This window comes from Portunus trituberculatus, chromosome 25 (assembly GCF_017591435.1).
Source record: "Portunus trituberculatus isolate SZX2019 chromosome 25, ASM1759143v1, whole genome shotgun sequence".
In the NCBI taxonomy this organism is placed as follows: domain Eukaryota; kingdom Metazoa; phylum Arthropoda; class Malacostraca; order Decapoda; family Portunidae; genus Portunus; species Portunus trituberculatus.
In genome coordinates, this window is record NC_059279.1 from 16,539,787 (window position 1) to 16,554,318 (window position 14,532).

Consider the following 14,532-nt stretch of genomic DNA (forward strand, 5'->3'; position numbering starts at 1 on the left):
ATTTATTGTCTAAATTAATTAATCACAACTCTTAGACAATCACAACTCTGAAATTATTGGAGAAATATCCAGAGTGACTCAGATTAATAATAGATGAGTATATCCTATCGTCACAATTCACCAGAACAATTTATTCAACACTAGTTCACAAAAAGCCAAGTTAATCAAATTTCGCAGCTTAATCATCCCACATCTTCAACATAGATACAAGAATACTGATGCAGGAATACTTAGAAGTTGCGCAAAATCAAAATATAGACAAAGGAGTGTCTCTCCGCTTCCCCGTGTCCGAAGGAAGCACGTTCGTAATGTGGTGCCGGCGCGGGAGGCAGCACTGCCGAGGGGTGTTGCAACAGGTGGCGGGTCTCTCTTCCCTGTCGACGTGTTGGTGATTACTCTTGGTGTACCAGACAATACCACCACACACGAACCTCCTCTAGATCACTTCATTAGTCATTCAGGACTAAAAATGTGTCAAGCTCGTCAGTTGCTCATGCTTGTGGGTGTCGTGGTGCGGGGGGGCGACCGTCACGCAGCTCCTTGTGCTGGCCGGGGCCCGCCACTTCACTAATTTCGAAAGGCCATGTTTCAGGTTACATGAGTTTTTAAGAGGGTTTTTCAGTTTAGTGATAGATTAACCATATCTCTACTGTGTTAACTGGAGAAATACTTGAGAATGTGGCTAATCGTATGTATGGCCTCTGAAAACATTCATAGTAGGAGAGCAAAGCTAACACCGATGTATTCTCTTCTTTCTCATGTTAAAGGAAGATAGAACAACAATGAAATATGACAGTGAAAACAACCAGTAGTTGGCATCAGCATGAGAATCCCTTAGTTCCCAAGCAGCTGTTGTTGACTCGCTGGCATTCCCTGTGGTGGTTATTGAGACAGACACTTGACAGGAGCCACGTAGTGACCACCGCGCCATTCACTGTGCTATGGTGGTGAACTTGTGACTGGCGCGCATCTCCACAGTGTCACACTTAGCCACTGAGGGGCTGGGCGGCGGCGGCAATACTTGGCGGCACACTGGTGGCAGGCAGCGGTGCAGAAGCCTCAGCATGGCGCCGCGGTGACTGGGGTTGTAGGTCACAAAGATGATCGGGACGACGATGAGGTGATACTCGAAGATTATGTGTATGATGACCGAGGGCGGCCCCTTGTTCTGGGACGTGTGCAGGACTATGTGGGGAAGGTCCATGACGAGGAGAACGAGGATGATCAGTGTGGTGGAGCGAACCACGTAATCCAGGGACGATGTAGCGACATTACCAAACACTTGCTTCTGCTGCAGAAGCTGAAAAAGACGATTGAGGAATCCCCCATTACCTTCATGGTGGCAACATTAGGGCACTCACTGGGAAGCTGGTGATGTGTTTGTGTTTTATAAGGAGAAACGACAAGGAAGTGCGTAATTTATGTTTTGTCCATGGAATATACTCATTTTGTAAGCCATTACATGTGTTTATCATCTGCACAACAAAGAAGACTCCTTCTGTCATATGTGCTGGTGGTAGTAAAGCCACGCTACCCTGCTGCCCTGCTGCCCTGCTGTCCTATTGAGGCCTGGCACGTGCAGAAGTCTTCCATTACCTTAATCAAATGGACAATGATTTACACGGAACTCACGCGTCTGACTATGACGATGGAGGCGGAAAGGGTGACGAGGTAAGGCACTGCGTAGTACAGCACGTAGATGGTAACAGTGAAGGCGCCGCCCCCGCGATTGTTCTTCATGTCCATGACGGAGCCCTCTTCGCGGAACAGCTGGAACCCCTGCATGAGGCAAACACGGCATGGGATTTGTCACAAAGAAAAGAGATTAGTATTTGCTTACAGCGATTGCATGTTGCTTTCCTTCAATAAGAAAGAAAAGAAATAAAGAAACAAACTGAGAGTACGTAAATAGGAGGTGATTGTGAAAATTACAGGCAATGATGGATCACGCAAAGCAAGGGAGTGGTGAGTGACGATGAGTGGAAACAGTCATAGCTTATGTACATCACACCGGAAGCAGTCATGGTCACCCGAGGCAAGGTCAGAGGTCATATGAAGCAAGGAAGCAAGTGCCGATAAGAGGAAACAATCATAGCTTATCTAATAAAGGCAGACACTCGTGGGACAAAAAACGTGAAGCAACAAGACGCAGCGTGAAGTGAGTACCATGACACCCCCGAGGGCCAGCCAGACGGGCACGATGTACAGCACGATGCCCACATGCACCGCCACCACCACCTGCAGCCTGCACCACTGCGTGTATCTGTTCGGCCAGCGCACTGCCACCATCCTGAAACAAACCGCCACCATTACAAGGCGCCATCATACACACAAAAAAATCTGTCATACCTCGCGCCATCACCCCCCAAGAAATAGTAAATGATAATTAGATCAATCTCCGCTACCCAGAAATGTACTAGACTTCCTAATGAGTGAGGTGTTCTGGTTGAGGAGGCGTCTTCGTACTCCTGTCCTGAAGCAATCCCAAGGCAGACATGGACCGAGGTGTAGAGGTCCAGAGTGTACCAGTGAAAGGAAGGAGTGAAGGTGTTGGTTAATTGTTGCATTAGTAAGGTGAATAGAGCACTGATGCAAAGGAGGAAGACAACAAACACTATAAGTTCGAAGAGTTTAGAACTGAAAGAATGGAACTTGACTCTTCCAGTATAGTTAGGTGGACAGAATTAGGATGAGACAGAACAGAGAGTCGTGCAAAGAGGTGGCGAGGGAAGGATGGGACAAACATGCACCTCTGACAACACAGGTAGTCATCAACAGAAACTGTAACCAGCATGTGAGTAAACCACACACGCTTTCTCAACTATCGATGTCAACTTCACCTGAAACTTAGCTTGGTATTAACGCAACTGTACAAGAAGTAAGTGATGAGCTTGTGACTCGCTACTAAACCTTTGGACATCTTACCTCTGCCTTAATCTCTTTTAGTATCAGGACGCGTTTTCTTATTAATTTTGGTTACTATTAGGTGATTCTATACAGCTTCAGAAACATATGTTGGTATTAGAATGGTAATGACTATGACCATTAATCTTTTGACCTCCTTAGACACTTCCTAATGCAAATAAAATCGTCTAATCGTACCCAAAAATCAAGGTAAAAGTACTTCTCAGTATTGAAGAGGCTAAACAGGCTATAGAAAAAATGACTGAGGTTTTTAAAGGTATTCTAATTTCGCTTTGACGAGGAATCTGTATTATCAGTAGAAAAAAAAAAAAAAAACTCATGACAACCCAGCTGCTTATCTGTGGCCTTTGAAAATATCTTGTATGAGACAACGAAGTGTTAAAGTACACACACACCAACCTAACCCTTTCACTACCATGGCACATTTCCAATTCCACTCTGCTTACTATTTGGTGATTTTTTACAGCTTCAGAAACTTATGTGAGGGATTAAAATAGTGAAGACTGTGACCATTAATCTTCTGACCTCCATAGAGCCTTCCTAATGCCAGTAAAATGGTCTAATCGTACTCAAATATGGTAAAAATGTGGCCCAGTATACTGAAGAGACTAATAAATAATAAACTACTAGAATCACTTACCTGAAAATTGCTACCGTGGCGAAGATGGTTCTATCCATCTGCAGGAGAACGCTGTTGGTGACGGAGAAGCAGAAACTGACCACCGGGGAGATGTCGTGGAGGCAGAAGGTGTTGCTGTAGTAGATGAAGTTGACGACGGGCTGCGTGATGAGACAGCAGGCCGCCATCAGGGAAAACACGCATATCAGCTGGAACTTCATGGCTGGCTTCGTCCGCTTACACTGGTACAGACACCATATCGAACAGATGTTTCCTGGAGAGAGAGAGAGAGAGAGAGAGAGAGAGAGAGAGAGAGAGAGAGAGAGAGAGAGAGAGAGAGAATTAAAACAAGAAAAAGGGGAAAAAAAGAGTCACTCATTTTCTGCTCCCAAAAATGTTCATGAGAAAAGAGTGAAGTAAGTGAGTAACTAGAGGTAACTAGAATGAATATGGAAACCCGTCACGGTACTGAAGGAGTTAAAATTGAAAATGTCTGAATTAAACATAGAACATACGAAATGGATCTTAAATTGTTGCTTTGTACAGCGGATGTCGGTCGTGTGATAAGACAAAGGGCCACATCTCCAGCCAGTGAGGCGAGGGGGCGTCTGTGGTGTAATGGACGTATTAATATCATGCATAAATTCGTAATGCTTTATTCTCTAAGCTAATTTCTTACTCAACTCTCAATAGTCTTCCTGTAATAACTATCTCATAGCAACACTTAAAAATTTCTTTCCTAAAATATTTTCTTAAAGTTTGTTCTTGCTCCTCGTTATTTCCAAGTACCCTTAACTCCCTAAGAACCATGACGCGTTTCCTTATTCATTCTGTTTAATACTTGGTGATTTTATACAACTTTATAAACTTATTTGGGCGATTAAAATAGTAAAGACTGTGGTCATTAATCTTCTGATCTCCATAGACCCTAGTGTCAATAAAATGGCCTAATCGTACACAATTCTCAAGGTAAAAATGTGTCCCAGTACTGAAGGAATTAAAAAGAAAACAAAAATCTCCACTCAGAGAAGCTTCACGCAGCCAGGTGACTGTAACTGATCTAAGGTATTTTGATATTATTGGTGATAGTTGGACAATGATTCTATATGGTTAATAAAGAAAAAATAGCCTTGACAACCTGATTTTTGTCTTACCATCTGCATACAACCTTAATGGACCAGTGGGGGAGAGGAAACACTCGCCTTTGTTCAGAAACGCTATTTTCTCTCACCACGTCTATTTTCAAAGGCCACGTAAATGACGGATCGGGTTCTCAAGAGTATTTTCTCCTAATGATGTCGAAATCTTGTTAACTTGTCACTGGAACCATACAAAGCGATGTAACCTTGATTCATAGAGCCTTGTTAACTTGTCACTGAAACCATTTAAAGTACCCTTGAAAACCAATGCAACTTTAACAATAGAGTCTTTTGTAAGTAGAGGAGGTGCGGTGAAGAAATGTTTCAGAAATATGACCTACAGAGTCTCTAGTTCAGAAATATGGCCTACAGAGTATCTAGTTCAGAAATATGGCCTACAGAGTCTAGTTCAAAATGTAAAAAGAAAAGGTGAATGTTGACTAGAAAAAGCACTGAATGTCATGAGAACCGGGCTAATCATCTGTGTTGCCTGTGAAAAGAATCCTGGCGAGGGCTCAGATTATTAAAGAGTTGAGGCCGTTGTCGCAGTGAAGGGGAGGAGAATTTTTCCATGCTGCACTTACCTATGCCGCCGAGGACACAGACGATGCTGTAATTGACGACCGCCACCACCACCCACGGCGCCATGGCCTCGTCCACGGTGCAGTTGGCCATCCTCAAGTCGTCCAGTGTTGTGTGCCGGCCGGCGGAGCGTATAAGCAATGTGAATCTTCTCTCTTGCGTTTTTGTCAGTGTTTGATAACTTTTCTATTAAACTCTGCGAAAATGTTGTATTATACCGCTAATTTCTTTCCTCTTCTTGGAGTTTTCGTGTGTGAATTCCCTCTACGTATTCCAGTGAAGTGCTTATATATGAACTGAAGTGATTTGAAGTGTATTTTCCTTTCACTGCTGCATGGCGTCAGAGGAAAGCACTTCACACGCTTCCTCTCCGTGTTACCACTGGCACGGTTACTGACACTGCTCCGTCCTCGCTCACCACGCTAGTCATTTATAGTCACTGTTATTAGCCGTATCGTGCCTTCACTGTGCCGCTGCCGCAACTCTTTTGTCTTTATCGCGGAGGATAAGCCAGTATCTGCTACCCCAAGACGAAATGCTGTGAACGTGTGATGGTTTCTTGTTTCCTGCCCGAGAGAGAGAGAGAGAGAGAGAGAGAGAGAGAGAGAGAGAGACTGTGTGTGTGTGTGTGTGTGTGTGTGTGTGTGTGTGTGTGTGTGTGTGTGTGAGTACAATACCAAGCTGCACCGTCAGTTGTCACAGTAGCAGTAGCAGGAGGAGCAGAGGGAATGTCTCGTTACTGTGAGGAGTCTGTGTTGTCCTTGGCCTGCATCGTTCACGTGCACACTAGGTAAGATGAACCATTACCGGCGTCGCTTACTCACCACAAACTATGACGCGACACATTGTTCTGTATCATTATTTTCATCAAGTCTATGGTGAATGAAAATAGGGTAAATTAGCATACCTTTAATTGAAATATGTACACCTAAATACACCTATACAGTAATCATCATATAATTAATTGATGAATCTTGTAATTGAATTTGTCCCAGTGTCTGCCGGTATTGGGAGTGTCGCGGAGGTTCTGACGCCACTCAGCTACTTGACTTCTCGTAAGAGGGAGGTTTCAAGACATTTGTCCCAGATATTTGGCTAACTCTCTTAATCTTTTAAGGAACTGACAATCAAGTAGGCCTTTTCTTTTTATTTTTTGTTGCCCTTGGTCAGCTTCCTCTAAACTATAAAAAAAAAAAAAAGCTTCCTTCAGATCAAGTGTTGTCTTGAAGTGAGGAGCGAGGCAGTGGTTGTGTCGCTGTTTCTTATTCTTCTTTGGTAAGAGAGAACTTCATCTTGATTGGGGGAACGTGCAGTGTCACCAAGCGAACTCACAGGAAAATGTACCGGCCTGAGTGCGTCACATCATGGGTCACTTAGCGGACCAAGTCAGCATGAAGGAGCGGAGCGTGGGAGTCAGATGTGTGTGTTGTCTGGCCTGAGTTTGAAAGCAGATATGGCCTTTGTGGGGCGTGGCTTTATATCAAGCTATTATATTATTGATCTCGATGACATAACTAACTAATCTATATTCTTTAAAAGAGTCATAACGTAAAATTTTAGTATCGAATTGTCCCATCACCAGACATAACAATTTACCATCTTGAATTAGTTATGATGGTTCAAGTTCTGATATCTTACCGCCGCCTCCGCTGAGGACTGCGGTGAAAACCGTCCCGCTAGTCCCTCTTCTTCTTCTTCTTGCCGCCGCTACCGAAGAGTGCGGCGGAAACAGCACGCAGTAGTCGGCGTGCGAGGAGCAGCAGCAGCAGCAGCGCTAGCAGTAGGAGGCCCAGTACGTCCAGCATGAGGAACTCCACCCAGGAGAGCTGGGCGCCGGGGCACCTCAGCTGGGGCGCCCCACGATGGCGGATCACGTACTCCGTCCAGAACACCGCGCGCTCCTGCGGCGTCGTCAGCTGATCCCTCAAGGACGCCGACATGGCGCCCACCTTGTCCTTGAACCTGACGAAGACACCACCAGTTAGACAGCCAGCGGCAGCCGCGCGGCCCCAGGGAGTCCCTGGCAGCACGGGGTAGTGACTGGGGTGAGGGGGAGTGGACGCGCCGCCGCTGAGGCAGACTCACCTTGGGCTGCTGACGATGTCGGTGAGGGCGTCCACGATGCTGTCAGCGGTGAGCTCCTCCCACACCAACATGTGGCCCAGGCCAGAGTTCTCCACGAACATGCCGTTCTTGGGCTGGTCCCCGAAGATGGGCAGGACGAGGAGGGGCGTGTTGTGGTACACAGACTCCTGCAGGCTGAGCAGGCCGCCATGGGAGATGAACACCTTCACATTGTGGTGACCTGCGGTGCAGAGGACACGTCAGGCTGCTGCTGCTGCTGCTGCTGCTGCTGTGTGTGTGTGTGTGTGTGTGTGTGTGTGTGTGTGTGTTTGTCTCACTGTTTGATCTGCTGCAGTCTCTGACGAGACAGCCAGACGTTACCCTACGGAACGAGCTCAAAGCTCATTATTTCCGATCTTCGGATAGGCCTGAGACCAGGCACACACCACACACCGGGACAACAAGGTCACAACTCCTCGATTTACATCCCGTACCTACTCACTGCTAGGTGAACAGGAGCTACACGTGAAAGGAGACACACCCAAATATCTCCACCCGGCCGGGAAATCGAACCCCGGTCCTCTGGCTTGTGAAGCCAGCGGTCTAACCACTGAGCTACCGGGTGTGTGTGTGTGTGTGTGTGTGTGTGTGTGTGTGTGTGTGTGTGTGTGTGTGTGTGTGTGTCCAGCACCACGGCACCATGCAATGAGTGCCTCTCAGCGCCACGCTGCGGTGGCCCACTTACCCAGGACGTCCTGCTGGGGCAGCCAGCTGCTGAGCCTCACGTTGTCAGGCAGGCCCTCCAGCTCCCCCTCGTATTTCCACAGCACCCGCTGCGGCAGTCTGCGGAAGGCCTCCACGAAGGCTTGGCGGTATTGGGGCGGCATGGTTTCCCCGCGGGCGATGGAGCCCAGACTGAAGTAGATGACGCCTGCAGAGCCCGCGCCCGCGATCCACGCCTCCAGATCCTGTGGGCAGAGGGAGGAGGGAGAAAGGGAAGAGGAGGAGGAGGAGGAGGGAGATACATTCGCTATTGAGTGATGAGAGAAGGGGACGAGTGTGTCATCCTGGTGTGTCTGTTTGGTGCGTGGGTGACTAGCAGTGCCAGTGTTGTGCCACCTACCTGCGGCAGCGGCTTGGCGGGGCGGCAGTGGATGGCGCCCACCTCCACCTGTGAGGGCAGGAGAGGCACCGGCGTGGTGATGCTGAAGTGAGAGTTCATCAGGGTCAGACTCTGGTTCCTCTCGATCTCCAGCAGCGGCGGCAGGTCGGGGAAGTGGGCTGAGACCTGAGGGATTGCGAGAATCAGGTCCAAATGAGTGAAGAATTAACACGCATGCTGTGTGCACTCAAGTACTACTGAAGCACTCAGGGATTTGTGTAGCCCGTGCGGGACACGCGACATGTCTGGTCACTGGGTCCTGCAAACACACACACACACACGAGTGAGTCATTGGTCGCTGCGTCTGGTTGAGAGATGTAGATGGTAGTGGTGATGGGAGTGGTGGTGATGGTGGTGGCGGTGGATGGGTATCACACTCATGGAACTCATGAATTAAGCGGGAGTTGTTCTTCATGTGCTGGTGATAGATAGTACCTGATCTCATTTACCTTCTGATCTTTTTCCTTACAAAATTGCTAAAAATTGCGTGTCATAAATATGAGAGAGAGAGAGAGAGAGAGAGAGAGAGAGATTATAAAGCACGTTTGATTATCTAATGTATCTATTTACTTTTCATTATTATTATTATTATTATTATTATTATTATTATTATTATTATTATTATTATTATTGTTAACATTATTATTATTACTATTACTACTATTTCTATTATTCCTATGTTTTCTATTACTATTATTATCATGGTTACGTATGGGGCCTCTCTGGACACGTGGTATGAGCGCCCTGTGGCTGACACGTCCCTGAACGACGTGCATTGACTTGACTCAATAGTGAGGCGTGTGTCCATCAAGTGTCCCTGCAGGAGCCTACACGGGGCGGTACAGAGCGGTGCAGTGGCCACGCACCTCCTCCTGGATCCTGGGAACAACAGCCCACCACCTCCAGTAGAAGGATATGAAGAGGTGCCACGCAGTATTCTCCAGCCGGTGCCGCAAGGACAAGGGTAACGGATAGCCCTTCCACAGGTTAGGCACGTAGGAGGGGCTGAGTACGTTGCCCAGCACGGCACTCTGGCGGGCGTCCATCCCGGGCGTGGCCACCGTGATGAAAGGAACCTCGTGCACGAATGGGTAGGCCATCTGGGGACAAGACGGTGGTGGTGGTGGTGGTGGTGGTGGTGCATGGCTTGTATGGTGTGATTACATCTTCTGTTCTTGCTAACAGCTAAGTCTCTCATCCCTATTCTGTCCACCTCTCCAATGCAAGAGTTAACCAGTATTCTAAATCATTCATCGCTTTCTCTGATAATTTCTGAAAAAATCTGTATCTGCATTTCCTAAGACTTGGGAGGGAGTTTTCCAGTTTCTTTCTTATTCGAGCTGTTGGTGTGTGGCATCTCGGGAGCTGACTCAGATCTCATACAGGGCCTCACAGTCACACTGTCTCACTGCCTGCCACTGGTGACACCAGCTTGACACTTACCTCATTGAACATGTGGTCCAATATTATAAGGTCAAATTCCTTCCTTCTGTGATATAGTTGCATGACAGAAGGCGCCTTGTACAGCTCTCGTGCCACGGCGGGCAGTATCTCCTTCAGCTGTGCGAAAGCCCCGGCTAGATTATTTCTGTAGTTGAATTTGCTTGCTACAGTTGTGGGTTTATCGTGGCGGACCGGGTCGTATCGAATCTCCGTAATGTTTGGATGATGCAGAATGTTGCGCTGACAGCTGAGCATCACTACCTGCAGGGGAAGGTTAAGAATCAGCAAGTGTGTGTCGTGAGGAGCTGCCTTCACTCTCACTGCTAACACTGTACATGCAGCACGTATCACTAACGTTCTGTGCTCACTATCACTTTTCCCTGAGTCTGAAGGAAAAGGTTGACAACTCATACTTTGATGAGATCCGAGGACTAACACTGAGGGAAAACGGTAAACTGAGTGGTAGTTTTTTTTTTTTCCAAGAGGAGCTCTGGCCAAGGACATTTGTTATAATGTCTCTTTTGTATGAGAGTGACGGGGAAGGTCATGCAGCATCACATCACTCGCACCTGGACTCACCTCGTGACCTCGCTCAGCCAGACCCTCGGCCAGGGGGGCGAGCACATTCTTGTGACTCATTGAGGATGCAGGAAGGAGCATCAGGATCTTGTAGGACGCATGAGGGGCGGGAGATCACCCATGGCACGCCCGTCCAGCACCGCCGCCACCAGGCACATCACCACCACCACCTCCATCAAGCCAATGGATACTTGGCTGCGTCAAGACAGGATCTGTTCGGGATATTAAAGCGCTATAGTGGGATGTGACAAGCCTGATATATGATATAGCAAAATTCTTAAGGTCAGTAATCGAAATATGAAGAATACCGGATTAAAGTTGGATAAAGTTAGATTTAAGAAAGTAATAGAGAGGGAACGGGTTTTTCAAATAGTAGAGTGGTAGGTGAACAGAGTAGCCTCAATAATTGGGTTGTTAGTGCTGAGTCACTAGGGAACTTTAAAAGATTAGACAGATCTATGGAGGAAGAGGACAGGTGGACTTAGGTAAGTATGTATGTTTGGCGTGGGGACTGTGGTGTGTGCCACTTACTGATTCTTGCAGCTTCCCTTACTGTCGGTTGCTTTCATGTCACTCAAACTTTGGCGTTTGTTAGATTCCGGTAGTGAGAATGTAATGTGTTAGATTCGCAAGACCTTCCAGTGGTGAGTGGCTGTGTCGTAACCGGCCCTCAGCAGGCTACCACGTAGAGCTGCTTTTCTTCAACACACCGTTACTGTACTTATGTATTTATGTCCTGCAAGGTCAAGGACAACCAAGTGACTTAGGCTAGTGGATTCTTCCGTGGGGCATTCACAAATGTAGCACAAAATTAATTACATTTACTGAATAACATATAAGCAAGCATAACAATTACACATAAAAAGCAAATCTTAAAACAACTCAAACTACAGTTTCTTTACTTCCTCAGTCACTCATCTTAAGCTCTCATGACATTTAGCTCGGCAACACTTCGTACATCTAACACCCGTAACTTTATAACATCACTACACCACTAATTCAATGATCACTACATGCAAACGATCACAACAAATGACTTAAAATAATACAGTATCGATACATCACGAGACCACAAAGCATTTAGGAAAACACTCTAAGTATTACTCACAGATAAGACAATGCAAACGACTATCCAAGGCTTCATGATACGAAGCTCACACCAGAGTGTCTGGAGGTAGAAGCTAACTTCCTTCTTCTCTGTCAACCTCACCATTACATTTATTTTTGTTTTGTGTGTGTGTGTGTGTGTGTGGTGTGACTATTGTTATATTTTGATTCACCACTGGGTCACATGTTTCTGATTCACTCTATTTTTCCTTTGTTTTCTGAATATCCTCGATTACTTTTCATAGTCCATTGTCCACTGGGTTACATGCCTCTGATTCATCATGTTTTTGTTCCTCGGTTATTTTTGATAGCATGCGTACTTTTTATTGTATTTCTCAAACCTTTTAGAGACATCTGATAACCGCACCTAAGATTTATGATACTCCCTTAGTTCTTATATACTTGTGTCATGTTTTCTTGTTTGTCAGTTATCCCTTTGTCACGGAGAGTTTAGACTGCCACACCAAGATCTTTTGTGTTGATCCTGGTTGTTAATCACTGACGGTCTGTGTTTAACACGCTCACCTCTGCTGAGGGCTGGTGTGCCTCGCCAGATGCCTCACGTGCGTCACGACAGCCGCCGTGGAGGAACCAAAGTATTAGCAATACTGAATCACGACTCACTTGTGTTACTTGACACACTCGTCTTGCAAAATCAGGTCTGGCGCGTCACTGTCGCCTGGAGTCTTCGCACACCTGCATTACTTTCCTCCACCTTATAAAAAGTGTGTCACTGTATTTCCTTGAACTAATCACGTCATCTCCCCCAAGTGTCCAGTCAGTGATTAAGTAATGAGTTTTCTGTTCTGTGTCTGAGGCTTGGAGTTTCACCACCATGTATTTCAGTCACGTTATTTTCTATACACCTGCTTGAAATGTGTCGGTAATCATTCGTCTTTCATTACACCGTGCGGCTCCTTTCGTTGGCTGTGCAGAGCGCCACTTGTGTCGGTGTGGCTCACTCAGGTGGTCAGGGAGAGACTGGTGTATGGGCTTCTCGCAGTGAAATCAGTGATGTCATACAAATGTCGGACAACAACTTTTTTCCGTGCTTGCTTCACTGCGCCTTTTCCTCAAGCTTACTCAGATGTTGTGGGCCAAGAATATAATTTCGACACACGCCACTGACAGCGTGAAGGAAGGCTGAGTTGAAATCCTTTAATACCGGTAGTGTTATTTCTGCTCAGTGAATTCGTCAACGGTAACAGAGATGAAGTAACACTTGATTCACTCACCACCAGTCAAGCACCAGCAGTGAAGGGAGCAGCAAGGTGGGCGTGATGAGGCAGGGACGTCACAACAATGCCTGGTCAGTGTGGTCTAGCATGGCCGCGGCAGGACAGTGTGTCGGCGGCTGAGAAGCAGCTACAGGTTGGATGCATGATGAGCGGTGTTGGTGGTGGAGCTGCGATAAATACGGAGTCATCGGCAACTCAGATAATTGCTCATAATATATCTGAATTATCGCTCTAATATTCAGTGGTATTAGATAAATCGATATTCATTTAACTATTTATTTATTTATTTATTTGAACACGCCTTTGTCACGCCAGCGGTGAGTGGAAGGCCCGGTACATTCTCCACCGTCTCCTGAGCGAGTTAAAATCATTCTTCAGAATTTACCTGATGCACTTTCACGTGGTTAGACTCGTGTTCCTCCCACTACCCAGGTGTGTGCAGGTGACCTCAGTAGCAGTATCTACACGACCCGCACTACCTGGAGTGATCTGTCCAGTCTTCCATGCATCCGCTCCATCACTTCTTCATTTACCCAATTGACATTGTGAACGTATCAGCATTTTTGTGGAGGGAAGAAAAATAGAACCAAACGTTACTCAGAGACTCCTGCTATTGATCAAAGTTTCTTTTGTTTAAGAATGACGTCACAATGTCAGTGGCAGACTTCCGTGTAGCAGAGACTTCCACCATGAGTCACGGGTCGCAAGGTCCTTGGCCGGAAAACAATTCCTCTTTACCGTGACTTTTCTACGGTCATGCGAGAAGCTCTTCGTCAAATTAACAGCACATACAATATGTACTCAATGAACTTCGTAGCAGTTGTCATAGCTATTGTTTCCCTCCACGTTGTGCCTGTTTCTTGCTCACCGTCAGTACGGAGCAGCCTTGGTATAGTCACAAGGAGCACAACAACGGTATCACTCTCACGCCACCATGCAAGACACCAGCAGCAGTCGCACTCTGCTGCACTTGTGCACCCGTGGCGGAGGCAATGACCTCACTCAGGTCTGAAAGAAGTGAGCGTGGTGATAGTGGCACACACTGCGGTGTTTGCCTCCTATCAGACTGAGTACTCAAGCGGTTTTTTTTTTTTTTTTCATGGTTTATCTTTCATGTGTGTTTTTACATCGCGGTGTACAATTCATTATTCACGTCGATGACTGGTGTTCACTCTTGTGTTGCAGTGCTACAGGAAATAAGCTAATAATAGTCATGATCTTGAACTCTTCCACTCTTTTCTAAAAGCTTCGTTCTTTTCCTCATTTTGTTGGCGCTGAACAGCGGGCGCTGCATCTCTCGTGTGGCTGTGACATTGTGCAGGGCTGGCAAGCAGGAGGAAGCAGGGAGTGAGGGTGGAGCAGTGAAAGACATCCGTACAGTAGTGTGAGGCCGAGTGCGATCTCTTTCCTTCCCTCACCCTTGACTCACTTACCTCTGACTCAGGCTCCCCCCCACCACGCCGCATGCAGGGTTGTGGTGGTGGTGGTGGTGGTGGTGGTGGTGGTGGTGGTGGTGGGGAGATGATGAACAGACAAATGAAGATATATTTGATACCGACCAGAGACGACCAGTCTTGCTCCAGAACCCGTTATGTAATCATTATTCCTAATTCCTTTACTCTCCCTCCATCGTGCATTCACCTCACCAGTATAGCTATCTACCTTGCGCTAACG

At 46.7% G+C, this 14,532-nt stretch overlaps 2 protein-coding genes and 1 pseudogene across 2 annotated transcripts in view; 1 reads left to right on the forward strand and 2 right to left on the reverse strand.

Moving 5' to 3' along the window:
• LOC123509005 overlaps window positions 1-4,678 on the forward strand; it is a 19,939-nt gene extending 15,261 nt beyond the window's left edge. Inside the window, exon 5 of the transcript XR_006676082.1 lies at window positions 3,867-4,678. The gene's annotated coding sequence lies outside the window, so the exon portion shown is untranslated. The remainder of the gene's footprint in view (window positions 1-3,866) is intronic.
• On the reverse strand, window positions 615-5,839 carry LOC123509007 (P2Y purinoceptor 8-like). Its single transcript, XM_045263147.1, has 5 exons — window positions 5,268-5,839; window positions 3,566-3,818; window positions 2,167-2,290; window positions 1,633-1,779; window positions 615-1,300 (listed from the first exon to the last, which is right to left on the reverse strand). The coding sequence occupies exons 1-5, from the start codon at window positions 5,356-5,358 to the stop codon at window positions 932-934; spliced, it is 984 nt and encodes a 327-aa protein (XP_045119082.1). The 5' UTR covers window positions 5,359-5,839; the 3' UTR covers window positions 615-931.
• A 322-nt stretch (window positions 5,840-6,161) lies between these two features.
• LOC123508915 lies at window positions 6,162-10,719 on the reverse strand (annotated as a pseudogene).
• Window positions 10,720-14,532: the final 3,813 nt, after the last annotated feature.